This window comes from Cnephaeus nilssonii (assembly GCF_951640355.1).
Source record: "Cnephaeus nilssonii genome assembly, chromosome: 13".
Taxonomy (NCBI): domain Eukaryota; kingdom Metazoa; phylum Chordata; class Mammalia; order Chiroptera; family Vespertilionidae; genus Cnephaeus; species Cnephaeus nilssonii.
This window is the reverse complement of record NC_137084.1, coordinates 30,819,937-30,837,924: the sequence shown is the minus strand read 5'-3', so window position 1 is coordinate 30,837,924 and position 17,988 is coordinate 30,819,937. Positions and strand designations below refer to the sequence as shown.

General features: G+C 40.2%; 1 protein-coding gene and 1 pseudogene across 4 annotated transcripts in view; both read left to right on the top strand.

Moving 5' to 3' along the window:
• Nucleotides 1–15,098, top strand: part of NUCB2 (nucleobindin 2) — a 41,188-nt gene extending 26,090 nt beyond the window's left edge. For all 3 annotated transcript variants that reach the window (XM_079787850.1, XM_079787849.1, XM_079787851.1), the window contains exons 12-14: nt 2,982–3,152; nt 3,425–3,506; nt 9,289–15,098. In XM_079787850.1, coding sequence (XP_079643976.1) covers nt 2,982–3,152; nt 3,425–3,506; nt 9,289–9,296 — 261 coding nt within the window. In that variant the 3' untranslated portion in view covers nt 9,297–15,098. The remainder of the gene's footprint in view (nt 1–2,981; nt 3,153–3,424; nt 3,507–9,288) is intronic.
• Nucleotides 15,099–15,577: 479 nt separating this feature from the next.
• Nucleotides 15,578–16,150, top strand: LOC307109395 (translin-associated protein X-like; annotated as a pseudogene). Its single transcript has one exon. The product of its transcript is annotated as a translin-associated protein X-like (transcript).
• The last annotated feature ends 1,838 nt before the right edge of the window (nt 16,151–17,988 follow it).

The following is a 17,988-nucleotide window of genomic DNA, read 5'->3' as shown; positions in this document are numbered from 1 at the left end:
GAGAGGAAGGAAGAGGGATAGAGAGAAAGAAACATCAATGATGAGAAACATCGATTTGCTGCCTCCTACTGGGGATTGAGCCCTCAACTGGGGCATGTGCCCTGACCAGGAATTAAACCCGGGACCTCCTGGTTCATGGGTAGAGGCTCAACCCCTGAGACATACAGGTGGGGCCGGCTGCTTTTTGTTATAAGTTTTGTCTAACATTTGAAATATTTCTGGACTTTAGTGAAGGAAAATTCTAAAATTATTTGAACATGCAATCCCTTTAATGTTTCTGGTGAACCAGATCAATAGATAATTTTGTACTTTTTTCATTTTGACAGTTTCAGATTTACAATAAAGTGCAAGAATAGACTAAGAATTCTTAAATTCCCTTTGCCAAGATTTCCTATTTAACAGTTACTTCTCTCCCTCTCTTTTTTCCTCTATTTTTAAATCTATGTATATGTGTATCTATATATAACATATAATTATTTTTGAGAGTAAGTTGCACATGATACTGCTTTAACCTTACATACTCAAATGTGTATTTCTTGCAAAAAAGGATTTATCTTATATAATCAAGTAAAATTATCAACCTCCCCCCATCCACCCACAATACTCTAATCTAGGGGTGGGGAACATCTGGCCTGCGGGCTGTATACGGCCCAGAGATCATTTGGTATGGCCCTGCCAAGGCATTAGTGGTGAGTTATTAAATGTTTGACCAAAGATAGCAGGCTCATTGTTAAGTTGGTAATTTTGTATGGCCTGAGAATGATGTTATAAATATCCAAATGGACCTTGGCAGAAAGAAGGTTCTCTACCTCTCTAATCAGGTAGACTTGATTGAGATTTTTGTCAATTTTCCCAATATTGTCTTTTATAGCAAAAGAAAACCCAAGATAATGCATTGAATTAAGTTGTAATGTCTTTCTGGTCACTGTTAATCTGAAATAGTACCTGTGCTATTGTGTCTCATGGCATTGATATTTCAAAAGAGTATAGACCAGCTATTTTGTAGACCAGCCATCATTTTGAGGGGCTGTTTCCTTATGATTCCTACTTTTGACAGGAATATAGCTGAAGTGATGCTAACTAAGGACATTGTATCAGGAGGCATATGGTCCTGATTATTCCCTTAACTGGCAATATTGACTTTGATTATTTGGTTAAGATGAAGTCTACCAGGTGTTTTCACTGTAAAGTTACAATTTTACCTTTTATAATATAAAACATATCTTGTAAAACCAATGATATTGCCAGAATCTTAAGTCAGCTTTTAAAAAACAACTTCATTCTATATCATAAGTCTTTTCAAATACCATTTGTAAGCATTATTTTCATACCTATGGGTGCTTAATTATTTTTTCAGGATTAGACATTCATATTATCTTCAGTCTTTTATTGTTATTTTAAAAAGTGCTGATATGAACACATTTTTATATAAAGCTTTTAATGTGTTTAGGGCTATTTTATAAAGTAGATTCTCAGTGTAGCATTATCAGGGTCAAGAGAATATTTTTAAAACTATTGATATACTTTGTAAAGAATATTGAAAGAATTGCACTAATTTACATTTACACTAATAAAAAATGAGTGATCTGTTTGTTTTTAATATATTTTTAAAGATATACTTTGAGACTTCTCTACAAGTTTCATCCTCTCATGATTCTGATCAGCATCATTTGCTACCTGACTGTTGACAAATAGTGATTTTCTAATCATCATTCCTTCTACATTTATTTTTGCCTTTGTATTGTAAGGAAAAGCTACCCTTTTCCTCTTCTCTATCTGTTCACTGTAGACTCATGGATTCCTGTTTTATTCAGTAAACCTGCATCCTTCCTATTATTTCCATACTTGGCTAGTGGGAGTTTCCTGAAACAGGTTTTTGTGGCCTTCTGGTATGTTCCCATCATCCTTTGGGGACTTTCTTATTTTTTAGCATAAGATGTTCAAGGTTCATCTTGTTCCTTCTCTGTCCCACCTCTGAAATCAGCCATTTTTCTGTTGTTTGTTTGTTTTTCAGTGGAGATTGATAGTACAGACCAGGAACTGAGCACTGAATTGACTACTTGCTACTGAATTGTCCTTGCTTTTAAAGCAAGTCCTGGTCAGATAATAGAGCTGGGAATTAAAAAAAAATGCATTCTTATTTATTTATATTATGAATATATACATATACACACATACTTGCACACACATACATAGATGCACTACACACATTTATATTCATTTTATATATTTCACTGTCAATATATACTACAACTCATGAATTCACACTATCCTCTTGAATTTTAATACAACACCTTCAATTCCAATACATTTTATCTTTTTCTGTATTTCATACAAAACCTGGCTCCCATTTCCCACAATAATTTTCCATGTATTTGCTCAGTCCTAGCATATTCAAAGCATTTTAGAATTGTTAATCCATACCTCTGCAAAACAAGACTAAGATTTGTTTAGATTTTTGGGTTGTTTTTAACCTGAGTGCATGCAGTGCAGATACTGTGTTCAGAAGTTTCTTGGGTTAGTTCTTTTTTCCCCTTCTTCCTTCTGTCAGTTATTTTATTCAGTTAAAATAAAATTATTATTTATTTGTTTCCATTTCTATTCAATTTGGGGGCTTTTTCTGTCCTTGTGGATTTTAGTTATTTGGTTGTTGTTGTTGTTTTTTTGAGTATGTAAAACATTGAATGTTTCAGAAAAGCAATTCTGTACAAAATGTGTATTCAGAGGAGTATGATTTCCTTGCCTTCATTCTCTTTCCACACAGTTTCTCCCTCATTCTATAGATAAACAATCTCATTAATCTTTAAGTATTCCTTTTATTCAGAGTACATAAATATGTATTTTCTTAATTCCCTTTCTTTTTTTACCCCAAAGGTATAATACTATATTCTATTACACTTTGCTAATCATACAATTTTATAGCTGAATCAGACCTTACCATTGCATTTCTAAGATTATTCTTTCTTTTTTTTTTTCTTTAGACATTAGATCAGCAACAGTTTTTCACAGAGGAAGAACTGAAAGAATATGAAAATATGATCTCCTTACAAGAAAATGAACTTAAGAAGAAAGCAGATGAGCTTCAGAAACAAAAGGAAGAACTACAGCGTCAGCATGACCAACTGGAGGCTCAGAAGCTGGAATATCATCAGGTGGTTTTTTGTGAAAGGATTGTGGCATTACAAAGGATTTTAGGCGCTTTGCTAAAGCCTGTGTTGTAGTAATATTTCAATGAACTATTAGCTACAGTATTTTAAATGTTGGTATTTTTAAAACTGCTTTGTTGAATATTAATCTAAATTTTAGAATTTGACTATTTCATTTTGGAAAGTAAATTTAAGTTAGTTGTGATTTGTTAAAGGTGACATATATCAGAGAAAATTAAGTACTACTTCCTTGTAAAACATTATTTTTCATTCCCCAGGTCATACAGCAGATGGAACAAAAAAAATTACAACAAGAAATTTCTCCATCAGGGCCTGGTGGAGAATCGAAGTTCGAGCCACGTATGTAATTTTGTTTGCTTATTTGTTTAAGGAAATAAATTGAAATCCACATTTATTGCAAGTATAATGTCAAATTACTAATATCTTTGCTATTTTCTATATATTTGTGGAACTACAGCACCTTACATTACAGAAGGCCTATAAAGTTTTTATGCATCTGTATATTTCAAAAGCTGTATAATTTGATAGGCATATTTATGGTGAAATGATTTATTTCAACATTATTTATCATTCTTTCTAATCATTTATTGATATTATCAGAGGACATGTTTTTTTTTAAAATATATTTTATTGATTTTTTTACAGAGAGGAAGAGAGAGGGATAGAGAGTTGGAAACATCGATGAGAGAGAAACATCGATCAGCTGCCTCTTGCACACCCCCTACTGGGGATGTGCCTGCAACCAAGGTACATGCCCTTGACCGGAATCGAACCTGGGACCCTTGAGTCCGCAGGCCGACGCTCTATCCACTGAGCCAAACCGGTTTCGGCAGAGGACATGTTTTTAATTTTAATTTTTTTCTTAACTATAGCCTCCATTCTGACACAGTTTTGGTTTTACAACATCTGGTAGGGTAAGCGTTGCCCAGCCAGAGTGTCCATTCCCATAAAACATTCAGATAAAGAAGACAAGTTATTTGCATAAACCTGTCTAAACATTCCAAGGCTCATAATCCCATCAGTCCTTTCCTTTGGGAGAACAACCTTTATGTTCTCTCAGTCTAATTGTAGTTCACACCAGCGCTTCACCAGTGGATTTTGGTATCATAGTTTGTGGAGCTCCCATGTCAACGAGTCCAGAAATTTCTCTTCTCTACCTCCTGACCATTTTACCCACTCTGGTGTAAAGAGTGGTTGAGTCAAGGGACCCTGGTCCTTTTGTCAGCTTTCATCTTTTTTTTAAAAAAAATATTTTTTATTGTTGATAGTATTACAGATATCTCCCATTTCTCTCCTCCCCCTCTTCCTCCCAGCCCCTACCCACCCCTCAAGGTCTTCACTACCCTATTGCCCGTGTCCATGGGCTATGTCAGCCTTCATCTTGATTCATCTCCTTAACCACTGCTCAAAGAAATGGCAAATCAGATTTCTCATTATAATCTTTGAATCTTGGCTTTCAAAATGTTCCAAACCAGGATAAATAAAGCAGACTTGTTTGGGGCTCTTTAGTCCTGGGGAGTCAATAGGAGGTTCTTTTGGCGTGCACCACCTTGGGTAGTGCTGTATTAAAACCTTTGTTCAATCCCCATCATTGTCCATTGTATTTACATCTAACCATCGAGGGTATGGGTGTTCATATGCTGGGCCAGGGCCACTGTGGTTGGGGTCCCAGCATTGGCTCCTTCTTCGGAGGGCTCAGTAGCATGGATTCTGGGCAGCTCCATCAGATGAGACTGGCATAGGCAAAGACTGAGGGAGTCCTTAGTGGCTATATTAGGTGTTGGGTTTGGCTCAGTGGATACAGCTTCGGCATGCAGACTGAAAGGTCCTGGGTTCAATGGGTTGCGGGCTCATCTCCGATGTGGGGTGTTCAGGAGGCAGCCGATAAATGATTCTCTCTCATCGTTGATATATATGTTTTTAATATACTTTATTGATTTTTTACAGAGAGGAAGGGAGAGGGATAGAGGGTTAGAAACATCGATGAGAGAGAATCACCGATCAGCTGCCTCCTGCACACCCCCTACTGGGGATGTGCCCACAACCAAGGTACATGCCCTTGACCGGATTCAAACCTGGGACCCTTCAGTCCCCAGGCCGACGCTCTATCCAATGAGCCAAACCAGTTAGGGCTCATCGTTGATATTTTTATCTCTCTCTCCCTTTCCCTTCCTCTCTGGAATCAATAAAAAAATATATATATATATTTTTAAAAAAGCTTAAGTGTCCCTGACAGCCACGAGCGCTGCTTGGGTCCCCTGTGATGAAAACTGCTGGGGTCTTCTTTTCCTCCAAAGGGAGAGGTCACAGCTGAAGGCATCCCTTTTGGCAGCAAGCTCTGCGGGACTGGGGGACAGGTTGACAAAGGTCAAATGCTGCCTGTGCTTGTCTATGGGGCCATCTTTGACTTCTGTGCTCCACTGGGCTGCTGTAGCTCCTGCGTGTCTCCAGAGCTCTCTCGGAGCTATTTTCATCAGTGAGCGGCAGTTACGTAACCATTGCTTTTCTGGGGGCGGTACAAGTGCTGGGACCTCCGAGTCCACAATTTTGCTGACATCATGCTCTTAAATGTTTTGTGTGTGTATGTGTATGTGTGTGTGTGTGTGTGTGTGTGTGTGTAAGAAATAAAGATGGTCCTTTTGGGACAGGAATTTTACATGGTATTTATTGACTGTAGTTGGAGAGCTTTCATGGTGCTCAGCTAACTTGGGACAGGCTAGGACCAAGGAAAACTAGTTGGCTTCTGCTTCCTCCAGAGGCACCGATGACTGTCCTTGACTCAGGAGACTAAGAGGATGGAACTTTCAGGCGATGATAAAAGGTAGAGGGATTTCTTCTTATAGAAAAAGATAAGTGACTGGTCTGTTTAAACATTTAAGAGCATGATGTCAGCAAGATTGTGGGCTAGGAGGTCCCACCACTTGTACCGCCGCCATAAAAACAGAGGCACCAGCCCCTCCAGAGTGCTGGATAGCAGAAGTCTTAGGTGGTTCCTGGTCATAGGCATTCACAATGCTGTACTCATGGTGTTTGTGAACTAATGGGTAAGGGGGTTTCTGCCTCCTTCGCTGATCTGATCGGTGCTTCTAATGCCAGACTTGGCAAGTTTGTAGCTACTGCTTCTTCCTTTTTGCTGTGCTAGTTCTTCTTCTTCTTTTTTAAAAAAAGATATATTTTATTGATTTCAGAGAGGAAGGGAGAGGGAGAGATAGAAACATCAATGATGGGAGAGAATCATTGATAGGCTGCCTCCTGTCGCCCTGCACTGGAGATGAGCCTGCAATCTGGGCATGTGCCCTTGACCAGAGTTGAACCTGGGACCCTTCAGTCCTCAGTCCAATGCTCTATCCCCTGAGCCAAATCAGCTAGGGCTGCTGTGCTGGTTCTTTTTTTTTTTTAAATTTAATAAATCTTTATTGTTCGGATTATTACAGTTGTTCCTCTTTTTTTCCCCGATAGCTCCCCTCCACCTTGTTCCCATCCCGCCCTCTTCCCTTACCTCCCCCACACTGTCCTCATCCATAGGTGTACGATTTTTGTCCAGTCTCTTCCCATACCCCCCACACCCCTTTACCCCTGAGAGTTGTCAGTCCACTCCCTTTCTATGCCCCTGATTCTATTATATTCACCAGTTTATTCTGTACATCAGATTTTTAATTCACTTGATTTTCAGATTCACTTGTTGATAGATATGTATTTGTTGTTCATAATTTTTATCTTTACCTTTTTCTTCTTCCTCTTCTTAGAGAATACCTTTCAGCATTTCATATAATACTGGTTTGGTGTTGATGAACTCCTTTAGCTTTTTCTTATCTGTGAAGCTCTTTAGCTGACCTTCAATTCTGAATGTCAGCTTGGCTGGATAGAGTACCCTTGGTTGTAGGTTCTTGCTATTCATCATTTTGACTATTTCTTGGCACTCCTGTCTGGCCTGCATAGTTTCTGTTGAGAAATCAGCTGACAATCCTATGGGTGCTCCCTTGTAGGTAATTAACTGTTTTTCTCTTGCTGCTTTTAATATTCTCTGTTTGTCTTTTGCTCTTGGCATTTTAATTATGATGTGTCTTGGTGTGGTCCTCTTTGGATTCCTTTTGTTTGGGGTTCTGTGTGCTTCCTGGACTTGTAAGTCTATTTCTTTCACCAGGTGGGGGAAGTTTTCAGTCATTATTTCTTCAAATAGGTTTTCAGTATCTTGCTCTCTCTCTTCTTCTGGCACCCTTATAATTCTGATGTTGGTACGCTTGAAGTTATCCCAGAGGCTTCTTACACTATCTTCATATTTTTGGATTCTTTTTTCTTTTAGCTTTTCCAGTTGAGTGATTTTTGCTTCTTTGTATTTCAAATCTTTGACTTGATTCTTGCATTCCTCTAGTTTGCTGTTGGGTGTCTGTATAATATTTTTTATTTCAATCAGTGTATGTTTAATTTCTAGTTGGTCCTTTCCCATATCCTCAAGGGTCTCGCTAAATTTATTGGCCTTTTCTAGGAAATTCTTGAAAAACCTTATAACCGTGGTTTTGAACTCTATCTCCAGTTGTTTGTTTTCCTCCATTTCTTTGGTTTTTGATTTGTTTCTTTGTTTCGGCATTTTCGCTGCTTCCCTGAGTTGGTAGGGTAGCTTTGTGTGCTAGTTGTCCTATATGGGCTAGTGGCTCAGCCTCCCCAGTTACCTGAGGTGGACACTCTTGGTGTATCCCTTAGTGGACTTGTGTGTACAGCCTTGTTGTAGTTAAGTTTTGGTTGTTGTTGGTATCAGTGGGAGGAGTTGACCTCCAGGCCAGTTGGCTGTGAGGATCAACTGTGTCTATGCCAGGAGAACTTCTGTGATGGAGACAGCCTTATTCGCTTAGACTTGCAAAATTGTAAAAGCCTCTGTGCTCAGCTTTGATGGGGCAGAGCTTCAGGGTGGAGCCTACAGCCTTGGCTTCCCGTCGGCCCCGCCCTATGAGGTTCCTGGGTCTCAGTGTCCCTAGGTACTAGCTGCAAGCACCTCTGAGAGAAAGGCGCCCTGGAGTTTCGCCCTCTGCCAAACAGTCTAGTCTCTTCCCCAATGAATCTGGATTCCCAGATCCTCGCCCGGAACTGGGGTTCAGCGCAGTCTGGAGCTTTTGTCTCCTTCCCGCTAGGGCAATTCAGCGGCACAGTCAACAGTCCGTCCTCTGTGCGCCTTCACATGCGCACCTCCGGAGCTCTGCCTTTCGCCGCTCCCCTGAGTTTCTGCCTTACAGCCCAGATTCCCCTAGTATGAGCCTGGGTCCCCAGTGTCTCGCCTGGACCTGGGGTTCAGTGCAGTCGGAGCTGGGGTTCATTGCAGTCTGGAGCTTTTTATCTCCTTCCCACTAGAGAATGCCAGCCAGGCACTCTGCCACCCTGTCCTCTCCAGCTCCATCCTCTTCGCATGCGCCCGTTTGTGTCTCTGTACCTCAGGCTTATACAGCTCCTCTGATTTTCCTTGTGGTTTTCTCTTTCCTTCTAGTTGTAGAAATTCCAGTCATCCAGCTTTCCTGTGGTTCTGGATGGTGTCTGTTTTGTCTTTTAGTTGTATTTTTGAAATTGTTGTGCGAGGTTGCAGTTTAGGTGTTTACCTATGCCGCCATCTTGGTTTCTCCTAAAGTTCTGCTGTGCTGGTTCTTGAACCAAGTCTTTATTACTGATCCATCAAGTAGAGTAGCTGAAGTAAGTTCTCTATGGTAACCCAAAGTGGGTACAGCAAATGTATCTTTCAGTTTTCTAAGCTGTTCTGGACTAAAGGTTGTGCAGTATTGATGCGCATATCTTGGCTTGTCTGATCCGTCTTATATGGAAGATTTATGTCGCAGGCCCTTATTCTTTATACAAACACGTACACACAAAAGCCAGCATGCTGCCTCATTGCCCAACATGTGAGGACAAGAGGTCAAACACACAGATTTCACTTAGGTTTTTGGCATCTGCCATAGTATCTTTTCGAAGTATAATAAGTGATCCACTGTGCGTGTTTCTGAGATCCTGAATTTCATCTGTGTCAAACATATGTTTTTAATTGTAATCTATGATTATCTAAGCGTATTTTAAAAATAAATATTATGTATAAAAGGAGATTCCTTTAAAATGAGAGTATATATATTTTTTCTTTGAACAGTCATTTGAAGTCTGAAGTCCACCAGAACTTGGAAGAACACTGTAAAGTCAACATCTGTGTCATCTTTTTACTTCCCTTCCTTTTTCTCTACTCAAATGTTTTAAAACATAAATGGAATAAAGGAAGATACTTTTTAAATAAGAACACTTTTTTTTGGGGGGGACACAGATATTTAAAGATTGAAGCCTACCAGAACTAGGAAGAAAACCTCAATATCTGCTCTCACTTTCATACTCTCCTCTTTTTTCTTTGTTCTCCTTTAGTGATTTAATCAAGTAGCCTTAGGCCATATGTTTGTTACTTTTTAAATAAATTGCTCTCACTTACTCATGAAGATAGATATTCTTTTATGGGTGCTTATCATCCCCTCTCTCTATAAAAGTCTCTTTGATACTCACAATTCTTCTCCTGAGAAGACCATGTACTGGTATTCCCTGTTTCTTGGTAACTTCTTCCTACTTTCAGCACCTTAACTGCTAGAAATTCTTCTACTGAATAGTTTTTTGATACTACTTGAGGTCATTTTTCACTCACACTTTTGCTTTATACTCTATCATTTAAGATCAGATTTGCTACATATAACCAAAAACCAAAGATAACAGTGGTTTAAACTAAGTAGGAGTTTTTCCCTTTTATATAAATCTGTAGGCAGGTGGTGTCCAGGTTCCTATCTTTTTGCTCTACTATCCTCACTACATTGCTTTTATCCTCAAGCTGCTTCATCCTTACTATCCAAGATTGCTTTTGGAGGCAGCTGGGAAGGGCAAGAAAAGGATCTTTCTCCACTTGAGGAACTTTCTCAGCTCCCTTGAAGCAATTTTCCTGGAGAACCACACAACATTTGAACTTACATCTCATTGGCCCAAATGAGTTACAGGACCATCTAGCTGCTAGGGAAACTGAGACATCTTTGTGGCAATGTGACCAGCTAAAAGTTAGGATACTTGTCCTAGCTGGTTCGGCTCAGTGGATAGAGTGTCAGCCTGAGGACCAAAGGGTCCAGGGTTCGATTCCAGTCAAGGGCATGTACCTCAGTTGCAGTCTCCTCCCTGGCCCAGGCCTTGGTCAGGGCTCCTGCAAGAGGCAACCAATCGATGTGTTTCTCTCACATCGATGTTTCCATCTGTCTTTCCCTCTCTTTCCCACTCTCCCTAAACATCAATGGAAAAATATCCTTGGATGAGGATTAACCAAAATAAATAAATAAATGAATAAATAAATAAATATTAGGATACTTTAATTAAGGAAGGTGGGAAGAGGTAATGTTTGTTAGGCAACTTTTAAAAAAATATATTTTTTTATTGATTTCAGAGAAGAAGGGAGAGGTAGAGAGATAGAAACATTAATGATGAAAGAGAATCATTGATTGACTGCCTCCTGCATGTCCCCCACCGGGGATTGAGCCTGCAACCTTGGCATATGCCCTGACTGGGAATCGAACAGTGAATTCCTGGTTCATAGGTTGATGCTAAACTACTGAGCCGGCCGGGTTGGTAAGCAACTTTTAATTTTAATCCAGACAGACTTGTTGGCTACCTAAATATCTATGTACACTCTTCTAAAACATGGAAAACACCCACCTCAAAAGGAAACCATCAAAATCCTACCCGTTATTGCATATAGCTCAAAGACCATGATATCTCTGGCCATCCAAAAACTAAAAATCAAGGTGTCTGCCCCATGGGTACCATATGCATAAAGGTGGGATAGGTACAGAATAACTGCATACAATCAATCTTTTTGAAAAAGGGGAAAATGGGAAACATAGCAGTCACTGATCCATAGCAAGGTCTCTCTGCTCTGTCCATAAACATATTCCTTGGTTTTCCCATCAGGCAAGAGCTGATTCACCTTTCTGGGAGTAACTCCCTTGTCTAATGTCCTCAGGGGCTCTTGGTGTTGCCCTCTAGGAAGTCTTTATTGTCCATTACTTTTTAGGTACACATCAGAAAGGATGCGTTTCTTGGAGGCTGGATAATCTTAGCACTTTGTTTCCTATTATTTTGGGTTTGGGGGCTTGGGGATTATTTAGATAGTTACAGGCTATTGCAGGCCAGGTTTAGGGTTTTTATTTATTTAGTTGTTTTTTTTTTTTGTTTTGTTTTTTTTTTACAAAACAATTCCCTAAAAAGTTAGTAAGTTTCTGGTCTGTTTTCTTTAATTATTATCATGAGTAACCAGAAAGATCTTGTCAAGGCATAGTTTTTATCAAAGAACCCATCTTTACTTGCTGGTTTCTGTGTTCTTTCTTTCCCCTGGGGTCTTAAATGAATGGCTTGGATGGATGACAACAGAATTTATCTGACCGTTTTCTCAGGATGGCTCCCATTACTTGGCAGAAAATCTCTAAGGGAAGATTCTTGAAAAAGGTTAAGGAAATTTTAACAGCTTTCTCAGAACCTTTGCTTATGGAGTGTGGTAGTAGTTGACTTTTTCAATTCTTCAAGGCTCCAGAATTGGGACTTTAGTCAATATTTTTTTTGTAGACAGAGAACAATTCCCTCAGCAAAGCGATATATACCTTTCCATCTCTGCAGACTTGTAAACCTTAGCCAAGTGGTATTTGTCTTGTAGGATTTTGCCGAAAGAGGCAGAGGCAGCCCCACATGCTAGCATTCTGAAGTTCCACCACACTTTCTTTGAAACCCTTACTTCAGTTGGCATGAGGCCTCATGGCCTAAGGCCCTACCTCTTCAACTCAGCCCACTTCATATTTAAGATCCTTTTACTTGTTGCACCTTACTTCTATCTATCAGATTCTGTATAGGTCAAGATTCATGGCTGTAGCTCATGGACTCTTCTTGAGCTATTAAACTGAATGGGATTGATCACGGGAAATAGATAGCTCACAGAAATTTTGAGAGGGCTGAAGAAACAGAACCTAGGCTGAGCTTGTAGGAACCACATCACCAGAGAGGGCTGCCAAAGAAGCTGCTGCTTTTGGAATAATCAAGACGCTGCCTGCCACTTTGGGAAGCTGCCTGCTGGATTAGAAAGACATGAACAGTTGCCAGCTCCAGAATCACACCACTGCTGCCACGCTTTGTGTTGGCAAACTCGGCTCCAAGTGGAAGTCTCAAGTGAGTGCATCTGATTGTTGGACCAATCATAGCTGGAACCCTAGCTGCAAGGGAGGCTGAGAAATAATAGTGTTTAACTTTCCTACCTCTGTAGTACAGGAATGCATGTTTAAACTTTTTAAGTGAACTAATCCACTGTAACACCTCATAATTTCACATTGTTTCTCTTAACATTAATACTTTTTAAACTCCTAGTTTTCGTTTTACACGTTTTTAACTAATTATTGCATATTCCTCCAAATATACTTCAGACTTTTTTTTTCTTAAATCATGGATCCCAAAATTAAGTATAGCAATCTAGAAATGTTCTGCTTATATTCCGCTTTAAAAACCCCCACAAAAATCACTCAACAGACTAATGCTACAGTTTGTTAGGGATGGAGAAGAATTTTTATCTCTATGGTTAAAATTGTAGGAAACATTAAAAAATGGTCTGGAATATCTTTTTATTTATTATTGTATCTATGCCCAGAAATTGTGATAAGATGGGTTTTCCAAGGATAAACTCTTTTAGATGATTTAACCACAGTCCACCTTTTAGGTGGTGGACTGTGGTTAAATCAAAAGGTAATTGGAGGAGAACTTAGAGAAATTTCTTAAAATGCTTTTATGCATGAATAAATAATGGTTGGATATTAATATAGACATGCCTCTTAGTTTCCAGCAAATTATCTATACTAATAAAAGGGTAATATGCTAATTAGACCAAACATCTTCTGGACATCCTTCTGGACGTCCTTCCGGACAAAGCCATGGTGGCAGGGCCAAGGCAGAGGCAGTTAGGGGCATTGGGCAGGCAGGCAGAGTGGATGGGGGTGATCAGGCAGGCAGGCAGAGTGGTTGGGGTGATCAGCCAGGCAGGCAGGTGAGCGGTTAGGAGCCAGCGGTCCCAGATGGGTAATTCAGCATTGCAAGGGCAGGGGAGAATTCATTTGAAGGGCCTGGTAATAAGTTCCATGAAGCTGGTGGCTGTGAAACTGTAAGAGAGCTGACAATGGTGCTATAACTTTCTACATCCCTCAAAGCTTTCTCCAGCGATTAGGGAGGTGCATTAGAAATACAACAATGGAAAAGTCATTACAGAAGTAGGAAAATGGGAGAGTATAGAGAAAAGAAAGAATTAATTAAAACACAGATCATCCAGGCAAACGTAAGGAAGAAACAATAAATGATGCTACTTCAGAGATTGCTCAATTTATGTCCTGGTCTAGTCCAAAAAAAAAAAAAATTCCCCTTTGTTAACTACTGTGAAATACAAAATATCTGCTGGGGTACACAATGTATTTTAAAACTATTATTATTTAAGGAGGATATAAAAAAGCTAATGACTTGGACAAGGGCTACGCATCAGAGTTTCTGTCGGAGGGAATGAGTCAAGAGTCAGGGTCTCTCCTCATGCGTCACAGATTTTCTTCATGGTTAAAAGTACTCTCCACAGTGCTCAGAAAGCACTAGAGGAGTGACTGCCTGCTTGTCTAACTAGTTTTTAAAAAGCTAACGTTTCTGCAAATTTAGTTTTGTTTAGGCCAAGATCAACCTTGAATCTCAATGAAATATACTATGAATATTGAAGAGAGTGAAAATACATACACAGGGTCTGTTGTATTACTAATTAAGATGTAGATGTGGCTTTTTAAAAATAGCATTAATTTCCAAAACATTTCTATAAAAGATTTTAAAAAGGCTAAGAATTTTGCTTTAAGGACAACCTTTAGAAGCCAGTTAATGCCCAGAGGGACTATTTCATTCTTTTGTGATGGCTCTGGTGACTTCCGGATAGTTCTACCTGCACCTCTCTATCCAGTTTCAGGGCCTAAGAGTTGAAGCTGAAATACTGAAGGCTGAAATAGTGTAGCCACAGTGGACAAAGAAGCCCCTTTTCAGTGAAGGTGTTTCTCTGAAGCTGTTAGTCCAGCATCCATTAGCATACATGAAGGTCATAATAAGCCCTTGTGACTTTCAAAGCATATGTCTATGTACCAATTAACAGAGACTCTCATGGAAATATCATATTTTTTGAATGAACACATGTATGTTTGTATGTAAGCTTGTGCCTAAAGTAGGTCTGGAGGGAAACCATTAGTTATGTCATGTCTTCTGAAAAACTTACCTTCTGGAATTTAAACATGAAAAACACCTTTTTTAAATTATTGGTTTTTCTTTTCATGAAGGAAACCAGTGCTACTTAATCTATATTTTATCAATATTTATTATGGTTATAAAAACCATTTAATAATGATGATTTATACATTCTATTTTAAAGTTAAGATTTTATTTAGGGGGAATTTAAAAATTTTTTCTATTTAAATGTTGAATTAAAGATTTAACCTTTTATAAGTATGTGGCCCAAAATGTTCTGTTAATTTTAAACGTTGGAAAGAAATTTTATTAGTCTTATGTGTACTTAATTTTTCTTGGCTTATTTAGATAATTGGACTGTTTTTTAAACTATAAAGAAATAATTGGATTTTAATTGAAAATCAGAAAGACACAGAGACTTTATATAAGTTTATTATATTTTAATTCATTTATTTACTATGTGTTGTGAAACTTCTTTCAGTGCAATATTTGTTGGAATATTGTTGCTAAGGTCATTTGTATAAGTTCATTTTTAATTATAGTAAATGTAAAATCAGAACAATATGTAATATTTGTTGTAAATATTTTGGGCAAAAAGACAAATTTGACAATATTGAAAGAATGCATTGTTTACAAAACATTAACATTTCAGAGTCATAGTCTCGGGGCCTTTCTTTCTCCTAAACACTGTGGGTCCCCACAGAGACTTGCAACCAGGGGAGCAGCAGGCAGCAGCAGCTTCTTCCAGGCTAACCCCCAGAACCTGTATCCAACGCCCCTTTTCTCTGACTTTCCAGTGAGCGAAGCAGTCCCACCTTGGCTCACTTCTTTCCTATAATCTTTCTAGAGAGCCAAAGCAGAGCACTGCCCAGGCTCTCTCCTGTTGCTTCTCCTACCCTGAGTCCTTCCTTTGCTCCACTGTCCCCAGTGTTAATAAAAATATTCTCAAAATCACCTGGACTCAAGAAGGCAATGCACAAGCCAGAAGCAAATTCCAACTCTGCTCCTGGGATACGTCAAAGGGCCCTAACAGGCTCTCTTTCCCACACCCCCTCCCTTCCACCCCTCCACCCCCCACCCAACCCCCCTTCACCCCCCTAACCCCCCCACCTTTCCCCCGCCTCATGCACTCCACCAGGTCCAAGGCTCTCTGTCTCTAGGTGACTCGCTGTAGGCTGTGACGACATGAGCAACAAAGAAGGATTGGGAGGGTTCAGGAAAAGGAAGCATGACAATTTTCCCCACAACCAGAGGAGAGAAGGGTAGGATGTTAATGCATTGTCACCTGTGATGGTGGCCTTCAAATCATTTCAGCAGGAACTTGATGCAAGACATGACGAATATGAGAGACTTGTGAAACTTAGTTGGGATGTAACTGTAGAAAGTAAAGGATAATTTTTCTGCTCCATAGGATAACAAGTGCTCCTGATATGGAGGAAATATTGACTGAGTCAGAAATTAAATTAGATGGTGTCAGACAAAAGATACTTCGGGTGGCCCAGGAGCTCTTGGGAGAAGAGATGCATTAATTCCATAGCGCCATTACCACAGGACTTAACGACAGGACTTCAGAAATATGTGGAGGCCATCTCTTTTCAACACTTAATTATACACGATCACTTATCAGTATGGATGAAATTAATAAACAACTGGTATTTACAAGAGAAGATAATTATGTTAAACCTCTCTGTAATCAAAGATAAAGATACGTAATTTAAATATAATCCTATTATAATTTTGTTTTGAGTTACTATTACTGGGGATGAGGGGGATCCTTTAAGGAACTGCATTCAGTAACAACCCCACAGTATAGCAATATGGATAAAATTTTAAATCCAGCAAAGAATGGTATTTAAGATTACTTTAAGGTATTTTGCCTGAATAACAAAATAATACCTCAACTTCCAATTAAAAATATAAACCTAGCCCTCTCATCTCTCACTCACTTCTAACTAGACCTTCTTTTAAAGGCAACTATCGATTACATGGTTAGATTGGATTCGCATTAACCCACAAACCCAAATGAGCCAAAAGCCCAGCGATGTGTAAAACCCAGGAGGCACCCTGCAAGGGTGACCTGGGGAACCGCTTCCTCCGCTCTCATTTTATGAAACAATGTGATCACCTCTGGAGATGAAAACTTTTGGCTGGGAACATAGAACCAGGATCTCTGGAGGAACAGGAGTAAAAGAGCCCTACATCGTGCTCCACAGCAAATACTGAGATTATGAAAACAGAATCTACTTGTTGAAAGAAGAGGACATTACTAACAATAGAAACATAAAACTCAGGAAGGAAGACTAAGAAGCACATGGATAGGCCTTAGCCTTTTTCATGCCATCTGCAAGTCTTCTGCTTTGTGTAGGACTTCGGTATAGGTAGTTTAGATGCAATTATTAGGCATGATATTCACCAGAGCAGACTCATTCTCTTTCCCTACCAAATATCTGAATACAGGATAAGCATCCTCACATTGCCACATCGTGCTTGAACTTCAGGCTCTCAAGTGTTGGATGCAGACCTCTGGAAGTAAAATGTGATTTCCCTACTCTTTAATGTGTGGACGTGAAGTTGTGAGACATCCACCTTCCAGCTCTTCCCTGTTTCTGTGGTTTCACAGTGCTGGGCTCTGCATACCCATTTGGCCATTTTAACCCAACTTTGGAAACCAAGAAGTTTACCCTGGTTTCAGACCCTGGTATGCCATCTCTCCCAGGGTACAGAGATTACAATAATCCAAATGGCAATTTTTGATGTTTTGAAGCATGTGGCCTCAGCTGGGTGAGGGCTCAGCCAGGTTGGGGTCATGAGGGCTCAGCTGGGTTAGGGTCACATAAGGGCTCAGCCGGGTTAGGGTCATGAGGGGTTAGCTGGGTTAGGGTCACGTGAGGGGTCAGCTAGGTTAGGGTCATGAAGGTTCAGCCGGGTTAGGGTCATGCAGGGTCAGCCGGGTTGGGTCATGAGGACTCAGCTGGGTTAAGGTCACGTGAGGGGTCAGCTAGGTTAGGGTCATGTGAGGGGTCAGCTAGGTTAGGGTCATGAAGGCTCAGTCGGGTTAGGGTCACATGAGGGCTCAGCTGGGTTAGGGTCATGAGGGGTCAGCTGGGTTAGGGTCACGTGAGGGCTCAACCGGGTTGGGGTCATGAGGACTCAGGCAGGTTGGGGTCATGAGGACTCAGCCAGGTTGGGGTCGTGAGGGCTCAGCCAGGTTAGGGTCATGAAGGCTCAGCTGGGTTAGGGTCACGTGAGGGCTCAGCCAGGTTGGGGTCATGAGGGCTGAGCCGGGTTAGGGTCATGTGGGGTCAGCAGGGTTAGGGTCATGAGGGCTCAGCAGGGTTGGGGTCATGAGGGGTCAGCTGGTTAGGGTCATGAGGGCTCAGTCGGGTTAGGGTCACGTGAGGGCTCAGCTGGTTAGGGTCATGAGGGCTCAGTCGGGTTAGGGTCATGAGGGCTCAGCCGGGTTGGGGTCATGAGGCCTCAGCTGGGTTAAGGTCATGTGAGAGGTCAACTAGGTTAGGGTCACGTGAGGGGTCAGCTAGGT